This window comes from Limulus polyphemus, unplaced genomic scaffold, assembly GCF_000517525.1.
Source record: "Limulus polyphemus unplaced genomic scaffold, Limulus_polyphemus-2.1.2 Scaffold351, whole genome shotgun sequence".
NCBI classification, from domain to species: Eukaryota; Metazoa; Arthropoda; class Merostomata; order Xiphosura; family Limulidae; genus Limulus; species Limulus polyphemus.
In genome coordinates this window covers 587,583-613,765 of record NW_013665961.1, presented here as the reverse complement: position 1 = coordinate 613,765, position 26,183 = coordinate 587,583, and the positions used below count along the sequence as shown (strand labels likewise).

At 31.2% G+C, this 26,183-nt stretch overlaps 1 protein-coding gene across 1 annotated transcript in view; it reads left to right on the top strand.

The window, feature by feature from the left end:
• The window catches only part of LOC106457616 (ras-specific guanine nucleotide-releasing factor RalGPS2-like), a 59,842-nt gene that overhangs the window by 16,278 nt on the left and 17,381 nt on the right, over positions 1 to 26,183 (top strand). Inside the window, exons 2-11 of the mRNA XM_013917053.2 lie at positions 9,865 to 9,999; positions 12,080 to 12,175; positions 13,349 to 13,399; positions 14,057 to 14,140; positions 17,712 to 17,894; positions 18,877 to 19,000; positions 21,308 to 21,439; positions 22,118 to 22,211; positions 24,373 to 24,573; positions 25,876 to 25,911. Coding sequence (XP_013772507.2) covers positions 9,934 to 9,999; positions 12,080 to 12,175; positions 13,349 to 13,399; positions 14,057 to 14,140; positions 17,712 to 17,894; positions 18,877 to 19,000; positions 21,308 to 21,439; positions 22,118 to 22,211; positions 24,373 to 24,573; positions 25,876 to 25,911 — 1,067 coding nt within the window. The 5' untranslated portion in view covers positions 9,865 to 9,933. The remainder of the gene's footprint in view (positions 1 to 9,864; positions 10,000 to 12,079; positions 12,176 to 13,348; positions 13,400 to 14,056; positions 14,141 to 17,711; positions 17,895 to 18,876; positions 19,001 to 21,307; positions 21,440 to 22,117; positions 22,212 to 24,372; positions 24,574 to 25,875; positions 25,912 to 26,183) is intronic.

The following is a 26,183-nucleotide window of genomic DNA, read 5'->3' as shown; positions in this document are numbered from 1 at the left end:
AAATGCTTCTTTTCGAGATTACATTACCGGAAAATTATTTTTTGCAATTACTAAAATTTCATATCGATATAAACATCGATCCGTCAGTCTTCGTATGTGTTGAACAGTCGATCTGATAAAAAAATTATTAAAAGCAAAAATGTTTCTTTTTGAAGAGGTTTTATGAAAAAACAGAACTTCTTCCGTCGACTGATTGAAAGAGGTATTTAAAGATAGGAACATGAACGGTAAAAACGCATAAAGAGAGGAACGTGTTTGAGTATAGTTTATTATTGTTCAGTTTATATTTATTTATTTTTCGTGTAGGTATTATGTACATGTATGATTTTATTGTACCATGTCGAATAAATCGAATATTTCATCTTTGACACTTCTTATAGAAATGACAACTGTCAAAAAGTACTAATTTCGGAATCGGTCTTTTTTTGCGCTCAGTAAAATTACAAGGAACGTTGGCATCCAATGGAAAAAATCCCTGTAGCTACTTAGCGAGCTTAAAGCTCTATTGTGCTGGATGAACCTATTGCATCGAAACCAAACCATTTTCGCCAAAAATGCATCGCAGTCAATCTGCTTTGCTTAAAAAAGCAAACGCAAGTATTGTAATCGGTCGTCTTTGCTAAAAACAAACACAGTGCAATTTTCCTTGTTCAAATAACGCATGTAATGACACGAGACATTTATAAACGGCCCACTAGACAGTCATTTTGCATATACGCTGTGTTTCATGGGATAAGGTTAGCTGTACATTTTATGTTTTTCATCACTGTTTAAAAGAAAATCACCGTTGAATTGTTTCAACAGACATCTAGTGTAAAATAATTCAAAAATTTTAAAACTAGTTTTTGTCTATCTTTAGTGAAATACAATTTATATTAGAACGTTAGCTTTTTTCTCGTAAAACTGTAATTCTAACATTATCTGTCATAATCACGTGCACTTAACGCCTTATACCAAAGCACCTTTGCGATCTATAATCAAAGCATTGATTGGATTCAATATACTTGTGTAGTAACCTGCACAACTTCATACATATAATCGAATATATATTTTTCTTTACAACGTCAGCGCATGCCAACTCCTCCAGATCAAGATGTAAACCATTATCCTGTTAATCTCACTAATTATTTTATTTGTTAAATGAATCAATTATCCACCAAGGCCATACCAAAACCTATACATTATTCAAGTCTTAAAACAACATTAAAAGCATCTATGTCACCCGTAATATGTATTGAATCTTGGGTGCTTTTGTTTGAGTAAGGTTATTTGTTTCTTCAACATAATGACAGAGAACCAGTTTTGAAGTAATGGCAAAGCCTATTTTTGGAGAACATTCTCATTATTATTATTATTATTTTAATTTATATGCGTCAGATTGAATACATGGAGGTTTGTAGGTTTTGCGGTTTCGTGTACTGTCTCCTCAAAATGATTTATATTTACTTAACTTGCATGAGGGCCGGCCCTTGAGGTGGGCGACGTGTGCCCCCACACAGTGCGCCAAAATCAACGTTGCAATTTGCAGTTCTCATCAATTTTACAGGAGCAGGGGCGCCGAGTACAAAGTTCGCAGAGGCCACAATTTTGCCTGGGGCCGGCCCTGACTTGCATAAATCAGAACTAAAAATCAACTCATCAGTGAATATTGCTAATTCAATATGCTCTTCTTGCATTCTTACGTAAAATGATTGGAATGCATTTTTTCATCGGTTGCGTATTCTCGCTGTTAGACATTTTCGGGCGTAATCCCAGTATATCATACGAAATTCAGCCAGTTGAGGAGATTTGCGTCACTTCTAAGTTTAATTACTAAACTAACAATACAAACAAATATCCTTGTAATGAAATATATATAACGATAATAAATTAAAAATAATGAATAGATAAATAAATAACACACACACACACACACACACACACACACACACACACACGTGTATATATGTGTGTGAGCGCATATATATACTTGAAACATTATAACCAATACTGATAATCAAAATAACATTAAAGAAAAAATTAATAAGTATAAATTATTTACAGAACACAAAATCTTCATACAACCATTCCCGACAATATTATGCGACCAATGTAAGCCAATCAGATGACTCCAACAATTTGAGTACCTTTACATCCGAGAAAAAATATTACAACACATTTTACTGTTTAACTAGAGACCCAGGTAGCAGAACGTAAGATAAATACCCCCTCCCCCAGATTTTACTGTTGAACTAGAGACCCAGGTAGCAGAACGTAAGATAAATACTCCCTCCCCCAGATTTTACTGTTTAACTAGAGACCCAGGTAGCAGAACGTAAGATAAATACCCTCTCCCCCAGATTTTACTGTTTAACTAGAGACCCAGGTAGCAAAACGTAAGATAAATACCCCCCAAAAAAAACAACTAATACTTATGGCGATAAATAATAATAATTAACAATAAAGTAAACGAACAGCAACATCATTTTTTCTTCATGAATCTGCTGTATAAAGAAACTGTTCAAGCAAACGTGAGTTAATATAGGATTTCATGAATATGTTTAGTTATATTCATGGGGGTAGGTTTTGAGAACATGCGAACAAACAAATTGCCATTTAAAGACCCAGCTAATCAGAAGCAGGAAACCTGATTTTTTTTATATTATTATTATTATGGGGTAATGCAGTATGGATTGTCATTCAACAAGTTCTTATGCTTTGAAGACTCGTTTCAAGCATTCACAATTTGGGCCGTGTCACGTTTCCACCCGACCTTCTTCAGACACAACGACAAGAATTATAACTTACTTCGTGGTCGACTCAACCAGTTAACTTTCCTGCAGGTGCTTTTGTAGAATCACCTAGGTAACACAAATAACTTGATGTTTTACGTCAACCGCCTGTCCTGATATTGGGCATAAGACTTCGTCAGCACTGAATGTAACAGATATAATGCGATTGACATATTGTTATATATTCTTCTTCATTTTCACTCATAACTTATTAGAATTTGAAAGCTCGCATTAGGTTTTCTAATCCAAAATTTTCACATTTGAATTAATGAGATGATTTTTCATACCGCGTTTACTAACTTTTAAGTTTTACCTCGAATGTCGGCCATGTAAATGTGGATTTTGTTTTCGTGTCGTGCTGTACTGAGTTTGAGAAATGTCATGATTTAACTAGGTTGACACAGAAACATATTTCAGTGGCAAACTAAATGTTTTTAATTTTTGCTCAACGTTTCGGTTTTACTCGTTTATCAAGAGCACAAATTTTCTGTAATGCGGTATCACTGATAGAATTCACGAATGTTTCGTTAAAGTCACGAAATAGAACGAAATATATATATATATACATGTATATATCAATGATTCTCCGTGAACAATCTTTTTAGTGTCAGAGCCTTCTATAATGTGCCTTTGTTCATAATTGTATTTTCGGATGTTTCCCGTGGTTTTTCTTATTTTCTCAATATGTCACGTGTCTGGTGTAGTCTGGTAGTTAGCATGATGGGCTACGAATCGGAAGGTCGAAGGTTTGAATCGGTAAATACAATGAACATGCTTCACACTTTCAGTTATGAGTAGTTAAATCTAGCTGTATTTGATTGGTTACTTTCTCTCTCTCTGATCAGAAGTGAAGAATTAAAGATGTATATACCGGAATTTTGGAATCTCTGACGTAGCCGTTTAGACTACAGGCGTCACATAAGATGTTAAAGATACTAAATACTTCAAGGTATTATTTCAAAAGAACAAACTTGTTCATTTGATCTTGTTATTATGTTTTACGGATGCTTAAACTCTTATCATTATTAAGAAACAGGTTTTAATGTATCTAATGAAAAAGAAACGTTTAATTCCTACAGTCCAGTTAGTATTAGAGCACTATGGTATTCGAAAACCACTCGCCCAGCTCTGGCTAATATCTAAATAAAGGATATAGACGTAGACGTATCTCGACCTCGAAATTCAATCGAACTAGCGGCAGTTCAGTTCGAAAGGAAGTTATTATAATTCCAGTTGACAAGTTCCTCCTATTATTATTGTGTGACACAAGGTATCGGTTTCTGTTCTACTAATACAGATGCAACAAGCTTAATTAATTTAATATAAAAATAATTTGCGGATGATCCTGAGTGTTCCTGATTGGTTAAAGCTAGCGAACCGTTACTCCGGTGCACTTGATAATGACTACAGACGTACTCAGGATGGTTGCCAAAAACTGGCAATATACTATCATCCACGGCTTCGTGTGTCCTAACAACTTAAGAGGCTACAAAGGCGTTTAATAGATGTGTCTACGCATTTTCAATTCAGACCACAATAATTTATATGTTTGCAGTTGAAAATAAAACATTCTTTTCTTATCACTTCTATTTTTGTTTATGGTGAATGAGGTTTTCATAATTCTGGAAAAGTGCCCATTTCTATTACTCCATTGACAAATAGCAATGGATAAAATTAGAACGCGATTTCCTGAATAGTTTTTGAGGTATTTTGGCTCACGGCCGAGAATATATTGCTGTCTAGTATAAACTGGGGGATGGGGGGCTAAAACTCTGGCAGGAAATGTCTTAAACGAGAAGTTACTATAAGTGTTTCCGACACAAGTTTAGAGAATAGTGGAAGTTGTGGTTTCACAAAACACCAAATAAACGACACGTGTGTTAGTGTCTTTCCCGGATCAGGAAGTTTTGGACTACGTCCCAATTTCAAAATAATAGTGTCTACTCCTAAGTAAGCTTACATGCTGTTTTACTTTCACATTAACAATATGTGCTGTTTCATTTTTTTGCAAAGGTGGTGTTTGCAAATGTTAGAAGTTCAAATATATGTACTTGACGTTCAATAAAGTGATTACCGTTATAAAAGCATCTGATTTTTTACATGGTCTCATTTTAGCTCTCAATAGAAAAGGAAATGGTTGCTTAAGTTTGTTTATTTCATAATTGCAAGCACGACGAAGTTGATTTGAAACCGGGTCTTCCCCTCTTTAATCAATTAACGTCGATTTTTCGCCATCTTTATATATTCAGATTGAAAAACCTGAGTTATATTTTATTTTGTGTGGTTTCTGAGTGGCGACGTTCGTTTCATTTGCTTTTTGTTTTTGAAACTTGTATAACTCCCATTTTGTCCTCCAGTGGGACAACGGTTAGTCTTCGGATTTACATCGCTAAAATCAGGGGTTCGATTCACCTCGGTGGAAACAGCAGATAGCCCGATGTGACTTTGCTATAAGTAAACGTACATCTCCCATTTTACGTACGAAAGCTACAAACTAGTACATCTAACAATGTGCTTTAATCCGTTTTCCCAGGATTGCCACACTTGAGGCTCATCCAGTTTGGAAAACAACAAAACACAAAATCGTTCTGTTATGAAGTTTAATGCTTCTGTACCATACTATGAAAAATAGAATCTATGGTTGTCTAGTCAGGTCAATAAGGTTCTATAAATGTCAATATTATCCACATGTACGTAAATTGATATGGTACTATAGATAACATAATATCTTTATAAAAAGAACCAAATAAGCTTTTCATGTCACTATTAATGTGTAGAAAAATGTTTGTTTGTTAAGAACAAAACTACACATGGGCTACCTGTATTATGCCCACAGCATGCATCGAACCCCAATTTTACGCATTGTAAACCCTCAAACTTACCACTGAGCCACCAGGATTCGTAGAAAAATGCTAGAACCATCTAATCAACGCTTAAGATACATATATTTTAGTGTATTTTTCAATGACGCATTGTTATATAAAATACTCTTTTATTCCTACAAAGCCAATGCGGAATAATATCTAGTTATAGTATTTGTGTAGCTGATAGTATTAATATAACACTTTTAAATGGATTATCATATCCATTTCCAAACGCCATTCTTGCAATAACTTAAGTAATGGTAAAGAAAATGGGGGGGGGGCGTTATTGTAACAGACTTTAAATACTTCTGTAATCCTTCAGGCTACTTCTCATCACATCAAGAGCTTTGCGGCTTTTCTTTCGAGTGTCAGTATTTTTCCTGAACACAACAACAACTGGTGGGGGGATATAAGTCTATTATTGACCTCCACCTTCACTTCCTTTTGTATTTCATCTCAATTTGTACTTGCCTGTCGCATGTTCCCTGGCTTCTTGTACTTGTTATTAGGTGACTTGGTTTAATTAGTGGTTCTATTTCAGTTGCAGTACTGATTTTTCACGACGACCATGGTACGCGTAATTCGGCTTATTATTTAATTGTAATCGTGTGTAGTACACCAGGTGGAACTATTAATATGTAGCATTGCCTACAGAATGGTTAGAACTTCGTAAGTATAGGCAGTACCGTGATTCTGACCATGTATGGGTGCGAGTTTCCTTTATGTAAAAGTATACAACTTCCCTACCAAGTAATAACACTCCAATAGAATGTAGAATGTTATGCAAATATGATATTTTATATCTCAAATATCGTAAATTAATATATAAAGAGATATTATGTACTGTTGAACACATTCAACCACGACTGTTTATCTATCTGAACAACTAGCTTATATATACCAAAACAATTAATCAAATGGAGTTATTTGTAATATGTTAAGACGTAACCTTCTACTATTCTGACGTTCACGTGGCTTTCGAGATTGTTTATTGTACATCATGTGTAGATATTTAACCTGAGATTAGTCTGTTATCCAGAGTGGATTCTTAGAATCGGATAGATCTTGTGCAAATTCATCTGTCACGAATCGTGATTAACCAATCGTTCAACGGTCCAAAGGCACTATAATTCAATACTGATCAGTTAATTCACCATTTATATTTATACACACATTTCTATATGCACAACCTATAATAGAACCATTTTAAATATCAACTAGATGGTTCCATAATCTCTACTACTGATCCTTGTGTCATTTCTGTTTCTCTGTGTCTCTTCTCACGTTTCTTTGTAGTAGTTAACTGTTTTTCTGAAAATTAGTAAGATACTTGAAAAACACGTGGGTTCACTTCAGAAAATAATCCTTTTTTTTTGTACAGATATTTAAATATTACCAAGCATTTAGGTTTAAAATAAACCTGGATTTATAGAATATTCATCACGATATTTTTCATAATTCTTTAAAGAATGTCTTTAATACAAAATAATTTTAGACGAGTCTGTTTTTCCAATAATTTTAGTATTCTTAAAGAAAGGTGTCGCTAACTGGCATTGTATTAGAGCCGTTCTGTATTTGATATGTTTGCTTGATTTATTTCTGTTTATATTTTTTCACTGCTGAAACCCGATCTGTGTATCTAAACAAAGATGCCAACTGTTCCTAAGCATCGCTTTAGACTTCTGTAGCTGATATAATGAATATATCTCAAGAGTTAACTCTAATAAGCTTGCAGCGCCACTGGCGATAATCATGTAAGAGGATTAGATGGCTGTATTGATTAAAAGTATGTACGTCTCCGCTGATGTCAATATGAGTTTTGAACAATACAACATTGCTACTGCAATCAACTTCACTATTCTTCAGAAAAATAAAGTTAGCAGCTTTATACAAAGACAATAAATCTAAATAATATACCTGGAACTGGTTGTAATAAGTATTTTGAAATCGCAATATTTAGCTGTTAAACAAGGGGAAATCAGAGACTAAATGCTCTCCTTCATCCACTATAATATGTGAAATACTTGAACAAAAGTAAGAAAGAAAATATAAGAACAACTTGTTGAAATGTCGACAGGAAACAGAATTCGCATGTAAATACAACAAGCAAAACAAAGAAAAGGAAATACGAAACTATAAAGTTGCTCAACCAGAAAAAACATTTTAAGGAACCTCGGAGAATAAATAGATGAAGAGCACTATATGGAAATTTGCAGTATTTTCTTCATGAAGGAAATTTTTTTTGTTATCTCGAATATAATCGCGCATTAAAGGACTCATGCTTGATTTTTTTTTTTTTACAATTTACAAGAAGGGGACGATTGATAATAGCTGGGAGGTTTGGAATTTTGTCTAAATAAACAACAGCGTTATGATTAAGAAGTTTAAAAGCAGTATTTAAAATATTTTGATGATCTTGATGACATGTGACGTAGAACATGTTACATATATCTATAATTCGGATATGGTCAAATGATAGCTTTACAGAAATATGTATAACAATAATAGAAGAGGAGGTACAGGCTTTTATCTACGCCAAGAATATATTGTATCATTGTTTTAATTTCAGTGAGAGTCTTGTGAATATGAGCTCCAAGTCAATTTACAAAATAAAATATTGCTCAAAAATTTATCAATGCGAACAAATATTGATAGAACATTATTACATTTAATTTTGGTCTTAGAAATGTTTAGAATAAAGTATAAATGGGTGTTTCCAGGATTTAAAATAATTCGGTTTGCTGTACCTTTACTTAAAGTTGTTTACAATATGCTTTAAGCATGAAGAGTGTTGCGTTGGACACTCCATACAAATTTTCACCAGGATATTTTTTTCCCCATCAGAATTGCTTATACTCTGCCGGCAGCATGTAAAGGGTTGAATACCACACTCCAAACTCTGCAATGTCGTTAGGATATTGCAAATCACAATAGTTGTTTGCACTCTGTTTGCAGCATGAAAATGGTTGCGTTCACACTCCAAATAGCAATGTTATCAGGATATTGTAAAGAATGGGTGTAACTTGTAAGAGATGGGATACGATTGCTATTGATGTAAAGCGTATACAACAGTGATCTAAATACTTCCATTTGAATAGTGAGAGAATCATATTGTGTTGTTAGTTTTGACTTGTATATAGGCTTATCACAAAGGCAGCTCGAGTCAACGGATATAAGAATTAGTAGTAATTACATCAAAATCATGTAGTGTGGTTGAAATACTATTATACACTCTTGTAATTCGTGAAAATCCATAAAGGATTTGTCTTGTGACAAATATAATTTATTATACATTAAACTTTGTACCAAGCAAAATCAAAAGTTTTTCACTCAACTAATAAAATAGAAAGGTAGCATTGAACAAACTTTGACTTTTATATAATATAAATAAAATATTTTCCTTATTTTTTCTTTGTTTGGTTTAGAATGTAGATTATATGTCGCTGTAGCTGTCAGATTTTACATAAAGTTATCCCAAAATGTTTTAATTATTGTTGAACAACTTGATGTTAACATAGGCCTTTGTCAGCCTGAGTGTTAAGTAAAAACCAAAGTAACTTGTGTATATTAAAAAACAAAACAAAAAAAAAACAATTCCCACGTAACTCGCACATCTATTCAAAACCGAAAAGTTAAATGACTTTCGAAAAAATGTCAAATTTATAATTTATCTTTTTTGTATAAATGCCCGAGAATATGCTCCATTTAATTTCTGTCATAGTAATATATAAGTATAGTTAAAATTTGGTTTGACCAGTCCATAAGTACTGCCATTTTTTATTGATTTAGCCCGTATTTTTTATAAAATCATATGGCACAATGAATTCTGTAGGGTAATTAGGGGTTTCGACAAACCCTTTGAACCCTATCTGCATTCGCCAATTAATATGCTGAAGTTGGCATACCTAATATTTGATCTTAAAGAACAGAAAAGTACGAGATATTTCCTTTAAGTACGCAGTAGTAAAATTCAACATCATACTTATCGTTAAGTTGGGAGATTTTGTCGTGTTACAATCTCTTTCCTTTAGATATTTAAATCAAAATAAATGTTTTCTTTTTATATATTTTTGCAATGGTTATTGAGACACCTAGTGGCGCTGCTGAAGACATCTGCAATAAGAGCTGTTTTTTTAAAATGTATTTACATGAGTAGTATAGTGAGCTCGTGTTTTCCTGTTGTCATGTGAAGATTTCTGCTTTCATTTTACAACTAATTTTTTTTTCAGACATGTCACAAATTACCATGAATAATAAAGCATGAACTATATCAGGTCGATTCTAGAAGTAAGAGTAAGATGAAGTACTGTGAAATGGCAGCAGAATTTGCGCCCGGCAGCCTTGCAGCTTTGCGTATAGAGGAGGTAAGACTAATGCCATCGTTAGTAATAGTATTAGTACTTAGTAGCATTTATTACAATTTGCAGATTACTTTAGAACTCTTTATCGAAAGTCATGTGAGAAGGAGCATTAAGTTATCTAAGAAGAATATTAACTTATAAATCTCTAAGAATTTTGTCAGTTCAAGGCGATAGTTTTTTTTTTTTGTCTTCAAATTTCAATAAATATTATAATTGCTGGCCAATTTTATTACAATTTTACGTATCGTATATGTTTGGTAATGGTAGAAATGTGGATCTAAAATTTTAGATACAAATAGCTTTTGTTTACTAATGTGATCATTAGTTTGTGTCATTTAAACTTTAACAAATAAACTTGAACAAATGGTTAGTTTTTGTTTGGCAAATTTATGGATGGGATTAGTTTTATTTCTGTCATACATTGTTCAAATAACTTGTATCCTTCACATTTAAGAACATCAAAAATGACAAGTCCCTTCATGTCATTAATAAATTTCCCAGGGCTTTAAACACTGTTCTCTTAATTGTTTGATATAGTGTAACATCATTGTGTCCTATTGCTTTTGGCAGTGAAAAATTAAACAGGTATGTGGTAAGTGCAAATACAGTACAAAGTTGTCAGTAAGAATGTTTGGTTGCAAAGTGTCAAGATGGAGCTAAAGGTTTTAGTCATGTGATTGGAATGTATGATTTGTCTTATTGATGTATCTTGACTTAACCATAGCTATTCCTTATGAGTAGCTGTTAATAAGGCTTCATCCATGGTGATTATGAGGCCAATTATTATTGAAATGCATTCTAAATAAGACTTAAATTAACCACATATTTTTAGTTTTGTATATATGTTCAGAATGTATATGAAAAATGTAATAAATCCCATACAAAATGAAATATATTATACAAATACCAGGAATTACGTATAAAATTGTAATTTCAACAATGACAGTGTATATTCAAATAGTTACATGATGTTTCCAAAGCCTTGTCATCCAGTCATTTCACATCTTACAATGGTCAAAAACCAACTGAAAAGCAATTTCACTTGATCTCTGTGTATAAACACACACATGCACACACACGTTAAGTTCGAGTGTTTATGCTTGTAGACTCACAAAAGGAAGTAGAGAAATGTAGTTAACATAATTTTTTTAATTACTTTTAAAATAGAACAAGAATGTGCATATGTGGTGGTTGTATGTGCTACTAAAATATTGTGTGTATTCTTTAAAAAATCTAACATACTTAAAACTATAATTTTTTATTGAAATTGTATTTTCTTTTCAGATGATTATGAACAGATGCATTAATTGAAGATAATATATTTTTTTTAGGATTTATATAAGTACATGCATAAAAAAATTAGAATTAAAAGAGTATTCTTTAAATGCCAAAAGCTAGCAAAATATTGGAAAACCAACAGATCTAAAAGAATGTTAAGAACACAGCTTTAGTTAACTTGTTTTTATAACAATTAAAAGAGTAAAAACCCTGGATCCAAGCAATGCACTTGTATTCACAAAATTATGGCAACATCTGTTTTGTTTTTGAGTGAGATTTTTATATAGTTCATTAGAGGACAATATTGTGTTGTTTTTAAATCACATTTTGTTGAAAAGTTATTTATTTTCATAGCACTGAACTGTATTGAGTTATTTGAACATTAATTGAAATACTATGTTGCACATTTTGCTGCATAAATTTAAAAAAAAATCATATATATGGCTACTATCACTTTCCTAACACATAATGTTTAGATAGATAGAAAAGAGTTCTGCAGATATTAGAACATACAAACTTGGTGATAAATTCCTAATTTTGAAACATTAGAAGTTTAGAAGTTAGTCTTTTGTTTTACATTTATTGTTTTCAATGTTTTTTGTTTTTTCAGAAATGAATTACTTTTAGTTTAGTGTGGAAAAAAAATTCTCTTACATTGAGGTATTTTTTAGATATTATTAATAGAAGATCTTTGTAGTTAATCATTTAAAATTTCAGACTTTAATAAATTTTTCATTGTTTTCAGTAGCTCTTAGTAAGACCAAATATCTAATACTGTTCTAAGTATAGTTTGTTGGTTATCTAGAGTTCAGATACCACTGACAGCAGATGGTCACATAGCACAAAAAGCTATGATGCTGTTGTATTTGATGTTCTACGAGTTGCACCAGAAGATTTTGCTGTAAGTTTTGTTGAACCATGATAAAGCATTTAATTTTTCTTGTGCTCATTGAACATGTAAATATTTAGATTAAGTTTTCTGTTACAAACCAAAAACCATGTTACTTATTGAAATTAGTATAAGAACATCCTGCTCATATCAAAGTTTTACAAAATATGTAAAGTTTGATGTTTGTTTTCTTAAATCTTCCTTTTACTATCACCCATTTGATTAGACTTATGTTTGCTGAAATAAATATTAAAAGTTTTTCTGTTTGGAAATTTGCTAAATGTAGTACTGAGTTTTCTTTTTATTTAAGTAACTTTATGTGTACAAATAGATAAGCAATTGGAGACACAAATTCTTCTGTAAATATCTAAATTTCTTCAAAAACATATTAATCAACTAGAGCTGTTGTAAAGACTTGAACATTAAGTTGGTAGAACATATTGGGAAAAACATTTTATAGTATTTGTGTATAATAGAGCCAGAATCTTGGAATCTTTAATATATCTGGAAAGAGCATGCATGTTTTAGAGGATAAAGGTAAAGAAACAGAAAAGAAAAACTAGCATTTTTAAGGTATTAAAGCAACAGCTATTAGTCAAGCAAATAATTTATAAAATAAAACGGATTACGTGAATAATGTCATAAACATATGAAGAAAAAAAACTGGAAAAATCATAATCTCATTATAGCAAAGACATCATTTTATAATTCTGTTAGTATTACATGTGCAAGGAAAAGAATTTGAATGTACTTTGAAAGATTAAAAAAATAAACTTAAGGGGGGGGACTTGTAACATTGTGAATGCAATATGTTATTTAATAAGTATCAATAATCAATTTAATGTCATTCCAACATAAAAACTTGTGATGGTATTAGTGTTTTTTCAAAACATAAACAAAACAAAAAAAACATTTCAGTATACAAAGGATTAGTAAAACATAGTGGATAGTAGGCAACTAATTTGTCATTCTTGTACAGCTCCATGATTGGAATATCAGTTACTTGGTTAACAAACTTACCACAGATAACAACTATTGATAAGAATCTAAAAGATAATATTAAATGTTGAAAATTTATGTTCATTTATAATAATTTGCACTATTTACTCATTAATGTAAAGTTGTGAGTTAATGTCATCATATACATTAAAATATATTACTTACATTTATATTTTCTCAATGTAGAGTCAATTGACACTGCTAGATCTTCCTGTGTTTAAAGCTATTCAGCCAGAGGTATGTACTTAATATGAAATCATGAAGTATCGTTTAAACTACGAAATGTCAATTTAGATCTTGTTAACTTTTATGTTGAAAATATCTTAACATTGTTTATGCTGCCATATTTAAACAAAAACTTTTCTAACTCGGTTATTATCATATAAACCTACAACAGCACTTATTTAAAAGTGGGTGATTAAAACTGACTATAAGAATACAAAATTAAAAGTTACTCTAATTTGTTCTTATTTAACAATAGAATTACTTGTATGCTTAACTAAGCAAAGAAAAGTAAAAATAAAACATCTATCAAAATTTGTTCTTAATGTCAAAATATAGTTAAATTTACTAAAAAATCCTGGTTTGGTAATGCATATAGAAAAGCAATCCAATTTTCCTAAAGCATATGGTGATAAAACTCTAACAAAAAGAAATTGGTTAGACAAATTATGAGAATTCAGTTTAAAGATAATGTCATCAGAAATTTTTTTGAATGATTGTTTTTGACAAACGTAGTAGAAAACCTAATTGAAAGCCAAATATTGTATTGTTGAATTAAATATAGGAATTCTTGAGCATTAGTTACCTTTGAGCAAGTAAAAAATAGCCATGTAAAGCTTAAGATAATGTTATAATATGTACTTGTGGCATTTTTGCCATGCATTTGGACAGGAGCTTAGCAGTTGTGGCTGGAACAGGAAGGACAAACTCACTATAGCACCCAATGTTGTTGGTCTAACAAGAAGATTCAATCATGTAAGTTTTCTGTCATTGTGAAAAAAATAAAGGGGGGAGCACTTGAGACTAGTATAATTCTGTATATCATCTGTGTGTTTCATAATGAAAATTATTTGTAAAGATTCAAAGAATATTAACATTTACATAAATCTTTGGAAATCCCATTAGATGTTACTACATTGTATTTTCACTTGGTTTGTTATACAACACATCAGCAACAGTCACATTGGGTCCTATTAATTAACACAAAATGCCTCAAACTGACCACAAAGTAATTGGAAAGTACCAGCAATAAATTAAATAAACAAAACACAAAACATATATGATTTGAGTAAATATACTTTGTTTCTTTGCCATGAAGTACTTTACAGTAAGAAAACGTTTTCAAATGAGAAATAAGAAAAGGTGACTTTACTCATGTTTTATTTTTATCTATATGCAACACAGGTAATGGAAATAAACCTAATAATAATAAACTTATTGAATGGCATAAAATATTAGCAAAATACTTTAAAAGATACTGTGATTAATTAATCAAATGGCTTAATCTTAGTTCTAAAGATAAATTTTGATGGTATTTACAAATGAAATTACAATGTAGTTGTAGCTGAAAATATTTTAACTCGTTGCATTTGTGTTTGTGATACTTTGTGGGAATTAATAAGACTGTTCATATTTACACTTATAGTGGTTTTCTGTGAATTATCTTTTACTGATTTTAAACCATTTTATACTTAAAACTTTTGTACCTGCTTCTGCTTTTTAGGTGATATGAAAAACCCACTAATTATTTAAGAAACACCAAAATAGCTTCAAATGAATAACTGAAAACTAATTTATTAATATCATATCGCTGTATGTTCAATCTCCAAGTGAAGCATTTTTAAGTTTGAAAATCAACAGTATATAGAAACTGTTAGTTACAAAGAACTATCCCATAATGCCTTGAAAGGCTCTTTGTAAGTTTATAAACATTTAAAAAATCCCATCCTAATGCATATTTATAAAACATTCAAATCTTAAGTAGTGAACATCATAAACATAAGAGAATTGAAGGAACCATAGTAATGAAATAACTGCAACCATCAATTAATCTTTATTCAGTACTAATGGAATGTTCTCACCCTCTAAGAATTGTGTGAAAGTTCCTAGTAACTAACCAATTTTATGAAATGTTTGTTTACACTTGCAAATGTATCGGAGATGAAATAAAGTGTGATAAAGGTTAATAACTTATTTTTCCAATACGATTACTTACCACCTTTCACGATTACAGGTATTCTCATTTTACTGCCCTATAGTGTGCAAATTTTCAGTCGCCACTAGTCTTGAACTCCCACATGTATACCATGTGGTTCAGTTGTGTTTAACTATGCAAACTAGCATGCAACAACCCTCCACCAATGAGATTGAAACACACCTTCCTAGCACAACTGACTCCCACTATGCAGTTGAACCCAATCTTCACTTCTCAATTTGGCACAACAGTGTTAAGTCCTAGTGCTTGATTTTAGACTTTTTTTTTTTCTTTGGTGAATTTTGAAAATAATGAGTTACTGATTTCCACATTTCAAAGTATTGTTTATAATCCATTATCAAGTTGGATTTATTTTTAATTGTGAATTCTGTTTCTCACTCGTTTACCAGTGGTCAGTCAATATTTATGAATTCACAATTTACTTTTATCACTACAATGGCTACTGATTTTACCGACATTTAACAGCCCATAACTACGCTGCTGGTGTGGCATTATCGGTGGAAAAAGTGTTGGCTATAGTTCATTGAGAGGTGGCTTTTTTCATGCACGACGAAAAATCTCCCAACCTACAAGTAATTCTGCCATTGCCTGTGGACTTTGATCAGGATGGTGCAGACTTAGACAGCTCCCCCTCCATCCCTTTACTGTACAGGCACATTCTCAATGTGTTGAAGAACCTAGACCTCATTTACCATTTTTAGACTTCGTATCACAGGTATATTGTTTTATATTTGCCACTCGTGTCAATTGATCCCTCCCCTTGCTTATTAACTGCAATTCCTAGTGCTTATGTTGCGGCCCATGCTGAACGTTTTGCAGAACAATTACATGTGGGGGTTAGTATGCCATGCCTCCCACCTACTGCAGGGTGGTAGATCATGGAGGAATTCTCCCGAGTGTGTACAATTCCACTCAGTCCAGAGTAGAGCAGTGATGTTCTACCTGTGTAGCAGAAGTGACTATCCTCCTATTGCAGGTCTGGTGTTTTATTCCAGGTGTCACCAGTCTGGATTGGATTTTTTCATCTATTCTGCAGATTGCCCTTCTGGTTGGGAACCCTCTCTCCCACTGCTGCCTGGATGTCAGTTCTTGGGGTGAACAAAAGTCCTCACATGTGAGTGGGTTTGGAACTTCCTTCTACTATGGACTAGATGTTACATCTCCAATGCCAAATATTTTGGACTGGAATTGACCCTCCATATTCACTTCCACCTTCCTGACATTGTCCAGATGTACATTCACAGAGTCTATTGTTTCAAGTTGTGTTGGATTTGCACACATGTAGCTTTTAGGTTCTCGAAACAGAGGCTCCTCTTCCCTTTTGGTTCCTACACTTAAAGTGAATGTTTGGGGACCCTCCTCCTACCAAGGGCCGGTTGAGTTCTTCCTGGTGACATTGGTTTGGACTGGAGCTGACCTCCCAAGTACTGTCCAATGTGTCCTAGCCACTCTACATACATTCCTCTTCATTTTGGATTTGGGATGGATAACTTGTTCCTCCCTTTGATTGTGACAACACTAGTTGGCTCCACTTGAGTAAAGAGTATACCTGATTCAGATGTGATGTGTTCTCCCGCAGTCATGTTTCCTTTTCATACAGGTGGCACATTTCATGGGTGCTCTTCAGATGCTTTTAAAGGGTGCTCATTTAGATAATTTTACACTGGTTCCTTCACCTGCTCAAGGTGGGATTCCAGCTGTAATTGTGAGGGAGGTAAGTAATTGTATCAGAAACTAGAATTTTCCTACAATGAAAATATATTTCTGATAGATACCTACCTCTGTTCACAATCCCATCCATCTTCCCCATTTCTGGTGTTTTTCGTGTCTAATCTCGAAGTGAAGATTGGGTTCAACTGCATAGAGGGAGTCAACTGTGATAGGAGGGTGTATTACACTTCTATTGGTGGAGGACTGCCAATTTGCATGCTTTAATACAACTGAACCACATGGTATACAGGTGGAATCAGGTGGGAGTTTTGAGGCTAGTGGTGAGCAAAAAATGTGTGGACTAGATGGCAGTCAAATAGTGAAGGTGAATATCTATTGGAAATATATTTTCAGTGTAGGAAAATATTAATTTCAGTTACACATGTGAAACTGCTTTTTGTTATTTAATTTTTTTTGTTTGTTATGAATGTTAATTAGTGGTTATTTGATTTCAGACCTATGGAATAGTGTACAAATGTTTATATTTGTTCTAGAAAGATCTGATTTAGTTTAGTCACCAACTATAAACATTTTCCTAGAAAAGTCTATTTAAATGGGCATATTTTGCCTTTTAAATTTTTGATGAATTTATGATGTGCAATGTGAGGTTTCCTACTGTAGGTTAGTTTTTGGGCTGTAAAAGAAATTCTAAATGGCCAGACAGCGAAACAACGGGGAGAAACGGTTGTACACTTTATTAAGATTGCCAAAAGACTTCATGAGTTGAATAACCTACATTCAGAGTTTGCCATCATTTCTGCCCTCCAGAGTGCTTCAATCTTCAGGCTAAGTAGAACATGGGCAGTAAGTTAAACCAGTCTTTGAAGGTTTTTTTTACATGTTTTATGGGTAGCATTACATTACACTAAGTGATTTTTAAACAATAACTGGCTTTTAAGGTTCTAAATTTAGTGAATAAGTATCTCGCAAGTACTTAGTTGAAGTTGATTGTAGAAGATAATAAGATTATTTGTGTTTGTTAATGCCTGTCTAAAAATCTATCAAAAAAATCTTGTTTAAAATATAAATTTTGGCATAAGCGTAGTATAGAAACTGGAATTAAAAGGTATTCTTTGTGTTATGTAGCACAGTAGAGAAATGAATTGGTTTAAAATCCTGTTACCAAATCAAAATGGAAAGGTGTAATTTTAGAAAATGTATCGGAAAATAAAGAATCCAATTTTATCTTTGTGGAAGAAAGATAAAAGCCTTTCCTAAATGTTAAATAAAATATACCTAACATTCAAGTTATTTAAAAAAAAAAAAAATTAAACATATTTTGAATAGTATATTTTTCAACTTTCATGACTTCATGTGTAAACCTTTTGTAAACTGATAAAAATTTATGATGATTCATTATTACCCTCCTTTGTTGTATTCGATTTTATTGTAAGTGTCTTTTGATAGTCATGTTATATCAGTCTTGTCAATCAACCTTTGGATGATAGATTTTAGTTTGATTTAAAAATGTTGACATTATCACGTTATTTTGAATTTCTAATTCTAACTTGTACTGTTTTATCTTATGTTGAGGCTTCAGTCAATTTTGTAAATTCCTTTAAAACTATCCAAACTTTTGTACACATTTTTTTTTCACTAAATCATTTAATTTTGTTAAGCTCCCCAAATTGAATTGTGTTAGATTTCTGAAATAAGTGAATACTGTTTAATTCAGTTTCCTCATGAGTAAAATGGTATATTGCTTGATAACTTAGTAATAATATGCAGTTTATTGAAAAACTTGGCTTAGTTAAAATCTAATTTTATCTTCACGTGTATTTTCTAGCAAGTTTCCAAAAGAGATAAAGCTACTTTTGAAAAATTAGCAGAAATTTTTTCTGAAAGAAATAACTTTGAAAAATTTCGGGAACATGTGTCGAACTTTAAGCTTCCTTGCATTCCCTATCTAGGTAAGTGGAAACCCATAACAAATACTATAAAAAATATATATATATTAGTTAAATGTTGAATGAGTTAATGCTGTTAAAACTATATATAAAGGTAGAAGTGCAGAAGTAATATACACACATTTATGAAAGGAAATATTTATATATTTGTTTTTCTTGGTTTATCTACTCTTACTTTTTTTTTTGCTTATTCTGATTGTTTTTTAGCTTATACATTTAAATCATAAGATAATTATGGATAGAGTTGACAAAACTCACTATTTAAGTTGGTAATTAAAACAATACATCATCAAAAATTAAACACTGGTCATTATACAATATTGTAGATCTGTACAAGCTATTTCACGGAAATTAAGATCAATTTTAAATTGTATTACGAAAGTGGTTGGTAAACTAGTTTAAATACTGTCATTTTTGTCTTAAATATTTGTTTCACCCTACAAGAATTATAAACAATCTTTGATAAACCTGTAAAGGAAACTTTTATTTTTGGAATAAACTGTTTACATTTTCTATTAGATTTATTTATTTGTTTATTGGAAATCTTAAAGAAAATGGCTGTTGTTATTTTGTGAATGCTCTTTGCCTGTGAAGCATGATTATAACCAATTATATTTGTCATAAGACAATAGTATTATGCTTATTGTGTTGTATTTTGAAATACTGTGTTCTTTATTCAACCTCTTAGGGTTTTTACAAGAAAAAGAGTATATTATATTGTCTTATCCATGCTTTGCCAAACATATCCAGTAGTGATTACTTGTTTTGCTCAATACTAGAGCTCACAGGCTTATTAGGATACAACAAATACAGTAGTTGATTGAATGCTATTTATGTAATGTTTTTGTTGGAATAACTGTTATGGATATGGTAAAATCAGTGGGGTTGTAATACTGTTTATACTCTTTTTTTCTTGGAAAAACACTAAGAGGATAAATAAAGGATGTAGTGTTTAAAAACACAATAAGCCTAATACTATTGTCTTATGGCAAATTTAATTGATTATAATCATGCTTCACAAGCAAATGTGTTCACACCATAACAATTGTTATTCTAACAAATTACTTATATAAATAGTGTTCCAATTGCTAATGTGTGTGTTATATCCAAATTGGCCTGATGAGCTTTGTTACTAAACGAAATGCATCGTTGGCAATGGATATGGGTCACATTGTGGTTGAAATACTGTTATACAGTCTTATTCTCAGAAAACCCCTAAAGTAGTGTATACTCAAAAATGTAGTGTATGCAAACACAAAAATCCTAACACTATTCTATTATCAGAAGTATAATTGATTAAATAGTACAAGTTTGGAAATAAAGTATCTTTTTTTTTCTAATATTTCTTATTTAAACAATGTTATCCTCTGCTCACTTACAATTTTTTTATGTGCAGTTTATATTAAAACTTGTCACTTATTTTAGTTTTAGTTTATTTTATTCTATTTTTTTAATCTGACAAATGTTACATGGCTGGATTATTACATAAATTACTTAAGACTGGTTATATAGTGTTTGTTTTTTATTGATGAAGAACACCTCTAGAAACTGAAAAGTGGATGCATAATTCAGTTTTAATTTCAAATTAAGTAAATTATTAGAAACAAGGAACTCGATGAGAGCAAAGTGCTTAAGTAAAGTCTAATAATTTAGTTCAGAGTTATTTACATAAATGCTGAAAATTGGTAGAATGTATATGTAAAAACTACAAAATTCTAATTCTAGAGAAATAAAAGATCTACATATACAGAATTCTTGATTTTGTTTTTCATTTATTAAACACATGAACAACTGTAAGAAGCAATGGAAAGCTGTTAAATCTTAATCAGGAATGCATCTCAGAACATCTAAAATTTCAAAATTTTTTGAGAGAGCATAAAATTCCGAGATTCCCACCCCAGCAGTTTCATAGCTGTGGCTTTCATTTTGTGCTTTTGGTGCTTCCTTAAGAAATCAGAAGAGCAGTTTTCCAATCCTGGCTAAATAGTCTGGGTGAAAGGTGTATTTTTTCTGTTTGTATAGTTTTCATGATGAGCCAAATGACCTATTTTATCAACTTTTATTTTTAATATTATTGCAGGTCAAATGACAAATGTCATAGTGTTAAAAGTTACTAAGTAGCATTATAGTGCTCAAACGGTAACATACTGGATTGCAAACTTATTGAGCACTATATCACGAAATGACTGTTCATGCTATTATTATGATTACTTAGTAAAATAATAAATCATTATATAAAAGTTGGAAAAATGTTAAGTTTAAACAGTACATGTTTATCAACTTACAGAAATAGTTTTCTTCTGGTTTTAGGTATATACCTCACAGATATAGTATACATCGATGTTGCACACCCAGAGTCTCGGGGACTTGAAAACCATCAGCGTCATATGCAGATGAACAACATACTTAGGATAATTGCAGACTTTCAACAATCGACATATTGTGAGTAAAGCAAATTAAATATCTCAGATGCTTTTAGATAATAAATAGTTTTAACAGTGCTCATATTTTAAATAAGTAAGTACATGTTAAAATAAACAATGCAAAATAAAACCAAACAATATGTAGTTAAAAATCTAAATAGCAAAAGTAACTAATGTTCATGGCTATTTTAGAAAGCATGTTCCTGTTTTTTTTGAAGATTTTTCTTGTCATTACACCCACACGTCAGTCAGTTTCATGAAAAGTTTTATTTATGTTCTGTAGTTTGTTATTTTACATTATAGGTTACTTTAATAACAGTAGCTTATTTTAATACTTAAAATCTGTCTTTCAAAAAAGAATTTTATAAAGAAATTTTAGCTAACTATATATTTGAAATTACACTGTTGTTCTGTCAAATTTTTATTCCAGTTAGTTTAACAAGATCTCGAAATGAGGTTTTGTATCATGAGCTCAAGTTCTTTTGTTCTAGTTTGCTTGGGCATGATTCACATATAGGGTTGTCTGCTTCAGGTTTTGGACCCTGGTGGTTCAGCTAGTAGACTATTAGTCTTAGAATGCTAATATGATTTGATAGTTCAGGTTTCATGCTTTGGTCAGAACAGATTGCTTTTCACTTCTTTTATACTGTTGCAGTATAGTCTAGTGAACGTTTCTTTTTTTTTTTTTTTTTTTCAGATCAGTTACCCGTTTTGTCACATGTCCAAAATTACTTAATGTCAGTACAATACATAGAAGAACTTCAAAGATTTATGGAAGAAGACAATTACAAGTAAATTTCCCATTTTTGATGCTTGATTTTACTTATGTTTTACTCAAGTATTAGCAATTATAAGATAACAATTCTTGAAAATAAAAATTTGTTGTGTAATAAAATTATATTGTGTAATGTTTATTGCATTAACCCCATTGCCATGGGCATCCTTTACTGCACATGACACAAGGTTTTAGTGTCTTACATTCAAAGTTTTATTAAACTTCTTTTTGTTTATATTACACCAATTAGTATAGCATAAAATATTAGCTAATAATCCATATTTTAATAGTATATAAGTCTTAAGTTCTTAATTTTATAAGGCAATATTTAAAAAATCCTGAATTTCCCCTACTATGACACGTGACATTTTCTATAGGTATCTTCTCGTCTCTATTTTATCTACCACCTCTCCAGTAACTAAGAAATTAAATGTAAATTACTCGCTTTAAAATCGGCATTGCTCAGACAAACCATAATGTGTATAGCCTTCAATTTTGTTTTGTTACAGAGCTATCAAATAGAAAATCAGACCCCACCTGTCACCTCCTGTCTTTCAGGATTTGTTAATAGTTCACTATAACGTTTAATCATATATTACCTATGACCAATAGAAAGTCAAGGTTTTCATCTACCAAATGATGTATTGTATATCATTGTGTTCTGAACAGATAAGAGATAATTTCACTTGTAGTACAGGCTTGGTTCACACTGGAATGTTAACGACTAGCTTAGATGAACTTGTAACAGCTGTTGTTGTATAGTTAGAAGGCCAAACAAATTTTGAGAGTTAGGGGAAATTGTCTACTCTTTGCATGTTATTAATCTATATTCTTTGGTGCATTATTTAGTTAAATAAAGATTATTTATTGCATTACTACCATTAGTATAAAAAAAAAAAGTAGGGTTAAGTGCCATTGACATCAAGAAAAAAGAAGATTGGGTAAGTACTTTATTTCTTGTTTTTATTCTTTATTTATTATTGTAAAATAGGGATCTTTTTAGGCTAGTGAAGATTAGATTAGGTAAAATAAACAATAATAATAATGTTTCACACAACGAGCAGCTCATAATAGCTCATGGGTAATGTAATTTGATAGCATAATGTGGGCTGCACATTCCCCGAGTGATTTACAACTTATAATTGTGCAGATCGTAGTTTAGACATGTTTCAAAGGGCAATAAAACAATAAAATTTAATTATAAATATATGCATACTGTTACAAGCTTAAAACTGCGTAGGATAAACGAATGTAGTTTCGTGTTACAATTTGAAGTCCTTCTACAAAGAAAAAAAGTGTAATTTAGATTTATTTAGTTTTTTTTAGTAGTTAAGAGGTCAGTTAAATTGACTGATCCCGTATAGAGATAGGATAGAGAAATTATAAAGTTTTACTGAACAAAAAACGTTTGAAATGTATTTAGGATGTTTTAGGGACTACACGATGGAAATTTTAGATCTTTGAGATGGAGAAAAGTATTTTTAATCTTAACATAAAAATTAATTTGCATGCAGACTATTCAAAACAAATACTTAATATATTCATGTATATACTCATGGACAAATCTTCATTTTAGTTTATTAAAAATACTTCACTAAGAAATAAGATTTACTGTGTGTGAAAGACTTATGTTAACTGAAACACTGCCAAATTTCATGAATATATTAAAAGTTAGAAGTATTAAATCTATTAAGGGCTTTAAACGAGTAGAAAGAGGTCATGTGATCAGTCAAATTGACCAAGCTTGTGTTGAGTGAGTTCATAAATTTGTTAAATTTGCATCATCTTTGATTCCTATAGGATGTTTTCTTAAAGTGGCAAGTTTGAAAAATTCACTTCCTTATCAATAATGATGTAGCTAGTAGCAGTTGTGTTTGAGTCTTAACAGTAATGAACTTAAAATAAATCTAATTCTAATTTGAATGTAAAGCAAGGAAATTATGAATAAAAGATACATGAATCCACTTAAAACCTAGTACATATATAATTTAACTATCTGTATTCATGTAGAAAACTGTTATTGGTTATGAGTTTTTTCATGTACAATATATTTAATTTCTGTATTTGTGCTATTTGTTTTTTGAAATTCCATTTGTGATAATAGCAAAAATTGAAATGTTTTCTTTTGAATCACGGCTGAGTGTTAAGTTTACATGTTGTGTTATTGGTTATCAAAGAGCTTCACTTAAATTGGAACCACCTGATACTCATCCAAGCCTGAGTCATTCTCGTGAAGACCTCAATTTCTCTGAGAGTAACAGAAGCCTTCACGTTCCAGGGGTTATGATTGCTAGATCATCTGGATCAATGCCAGGTCATGGACACATGGGAACTAAGTTTGTTCCATGTCACAGGAAAGCTCGTAGCTTAGGCACAAAGTAAGCTTACTTTCTTTCACCTTTTAATGTGATTTAAATGTCGCTTTGCTGAAATTTAATTTCTTAAGAAAGATAAATCAAATTCATATAATATATATGTATGCAAACTTAATTTCTAGGATTTCTTTTGAGTTCTTATATGTAATTCGTACACATTTGAAATGGATCATAAATCCCCATTACCTTTCTTTTTTTTTTCATCTGAAAGAGTTTTTCCATCATTTTCTCTCCTGCTGCTTCAAAATCATTACCCACACTATGGGTCCATTGGTGAATCATAAGTGAATGTCTAATCCCACTATAGAATTAGAATAGCCCAAGAATTGTAATGGATGCTGATGCCTAACTGGCTTCCCTCTAATCTATCACTTCAAAATTAGGAACAGATAATGTAGGTTTTCATGAAATTTCAAAAACAAAAATCAAGAATAGCCATTTCATTTGTGAGCCTTAATGACTTTCTTTTTTTGATTTACCAAAATTCTTGTGTCAAAAACAGTAAGAGTTTTCCATTTCTACTCTTAAGAGAAAAAAAAAAAAGCTTTAAGAAATGTTTTACACATTACGTCCTAATAACATGTAAATAATGTTATATTTAATTTGTTTATTTGTCTTGGATGAGAATCAATAATTTTGTGTTAATGTGCTTTGATCTTTTCTCAGTTTATTTCATTTTTAAAGAATGTAGTCAGTTTAGTAATTTGTTTGAATAGTAAAACAGAATAATAAAATATTTAGAATGTTCTGTTTAATGGCCCAAGTTCTCAAATTTAATATCTAGTGCCATAAAAACCAAAATTGAAACTTAAATCTGTGGTCTGTGGAACTTGAGGGGTTTATGAGAATTTGAAAGGGGAGATCACAATCGTAAAAATTGAGTTTTCATATTATATTTAAAAGAAAAAAGAAAGAATTGATAATACTATATCTGAGTAAATGAAACATAATGTTTTATTGAAAATCTTATTAATGTTACTAATGTTAGTACTGATTTTATATATTGTAGAATCAGTTTTTACAGATACATATTTGAGTATGGGGGGTACTTTGGCTTATGAAGGGTTCCATGAATGAAAAAAGGCTGAGAACCATTGCTCTGATGGTTTTGTTTCTTTGTGAAAATAAGCACTGTTTCTTGCATCTAAACTTCAGCATGTGAAAATTGATAATTTTATGTTTCATACTACAATGAAATTCATATTAATTAGACTGAAAAACATAATCTATCATTAAAAATTTTGCATACCTTATAATGTTTGAGTACAATTGGGATTAATACCATTTTTGTTTTACTTGTTACAGCATATTTGCATCATCGAGTGCATGTGAGTTGACAACGTGAGTAATAGTTGTTTGTTTTATTTTTGATCTGGTAAATTGTTTGAAAAACGTTATACTTTATTAGATAAAGCATGTTTAAAATTCAGGGATAAATAATACCTGAGCATCAAAAGTTTCTTAGTCTATTATTAACAATTACTCTTGAAATACACAATATAATAAAGATAATTATTATTTATTAAGTAAAATCATATTCACATGAATTGATATATTTATAATTTAATTAATATCTAGTAGATCTTCCTTTCGCTTCGTGGAGTTTGTTGATC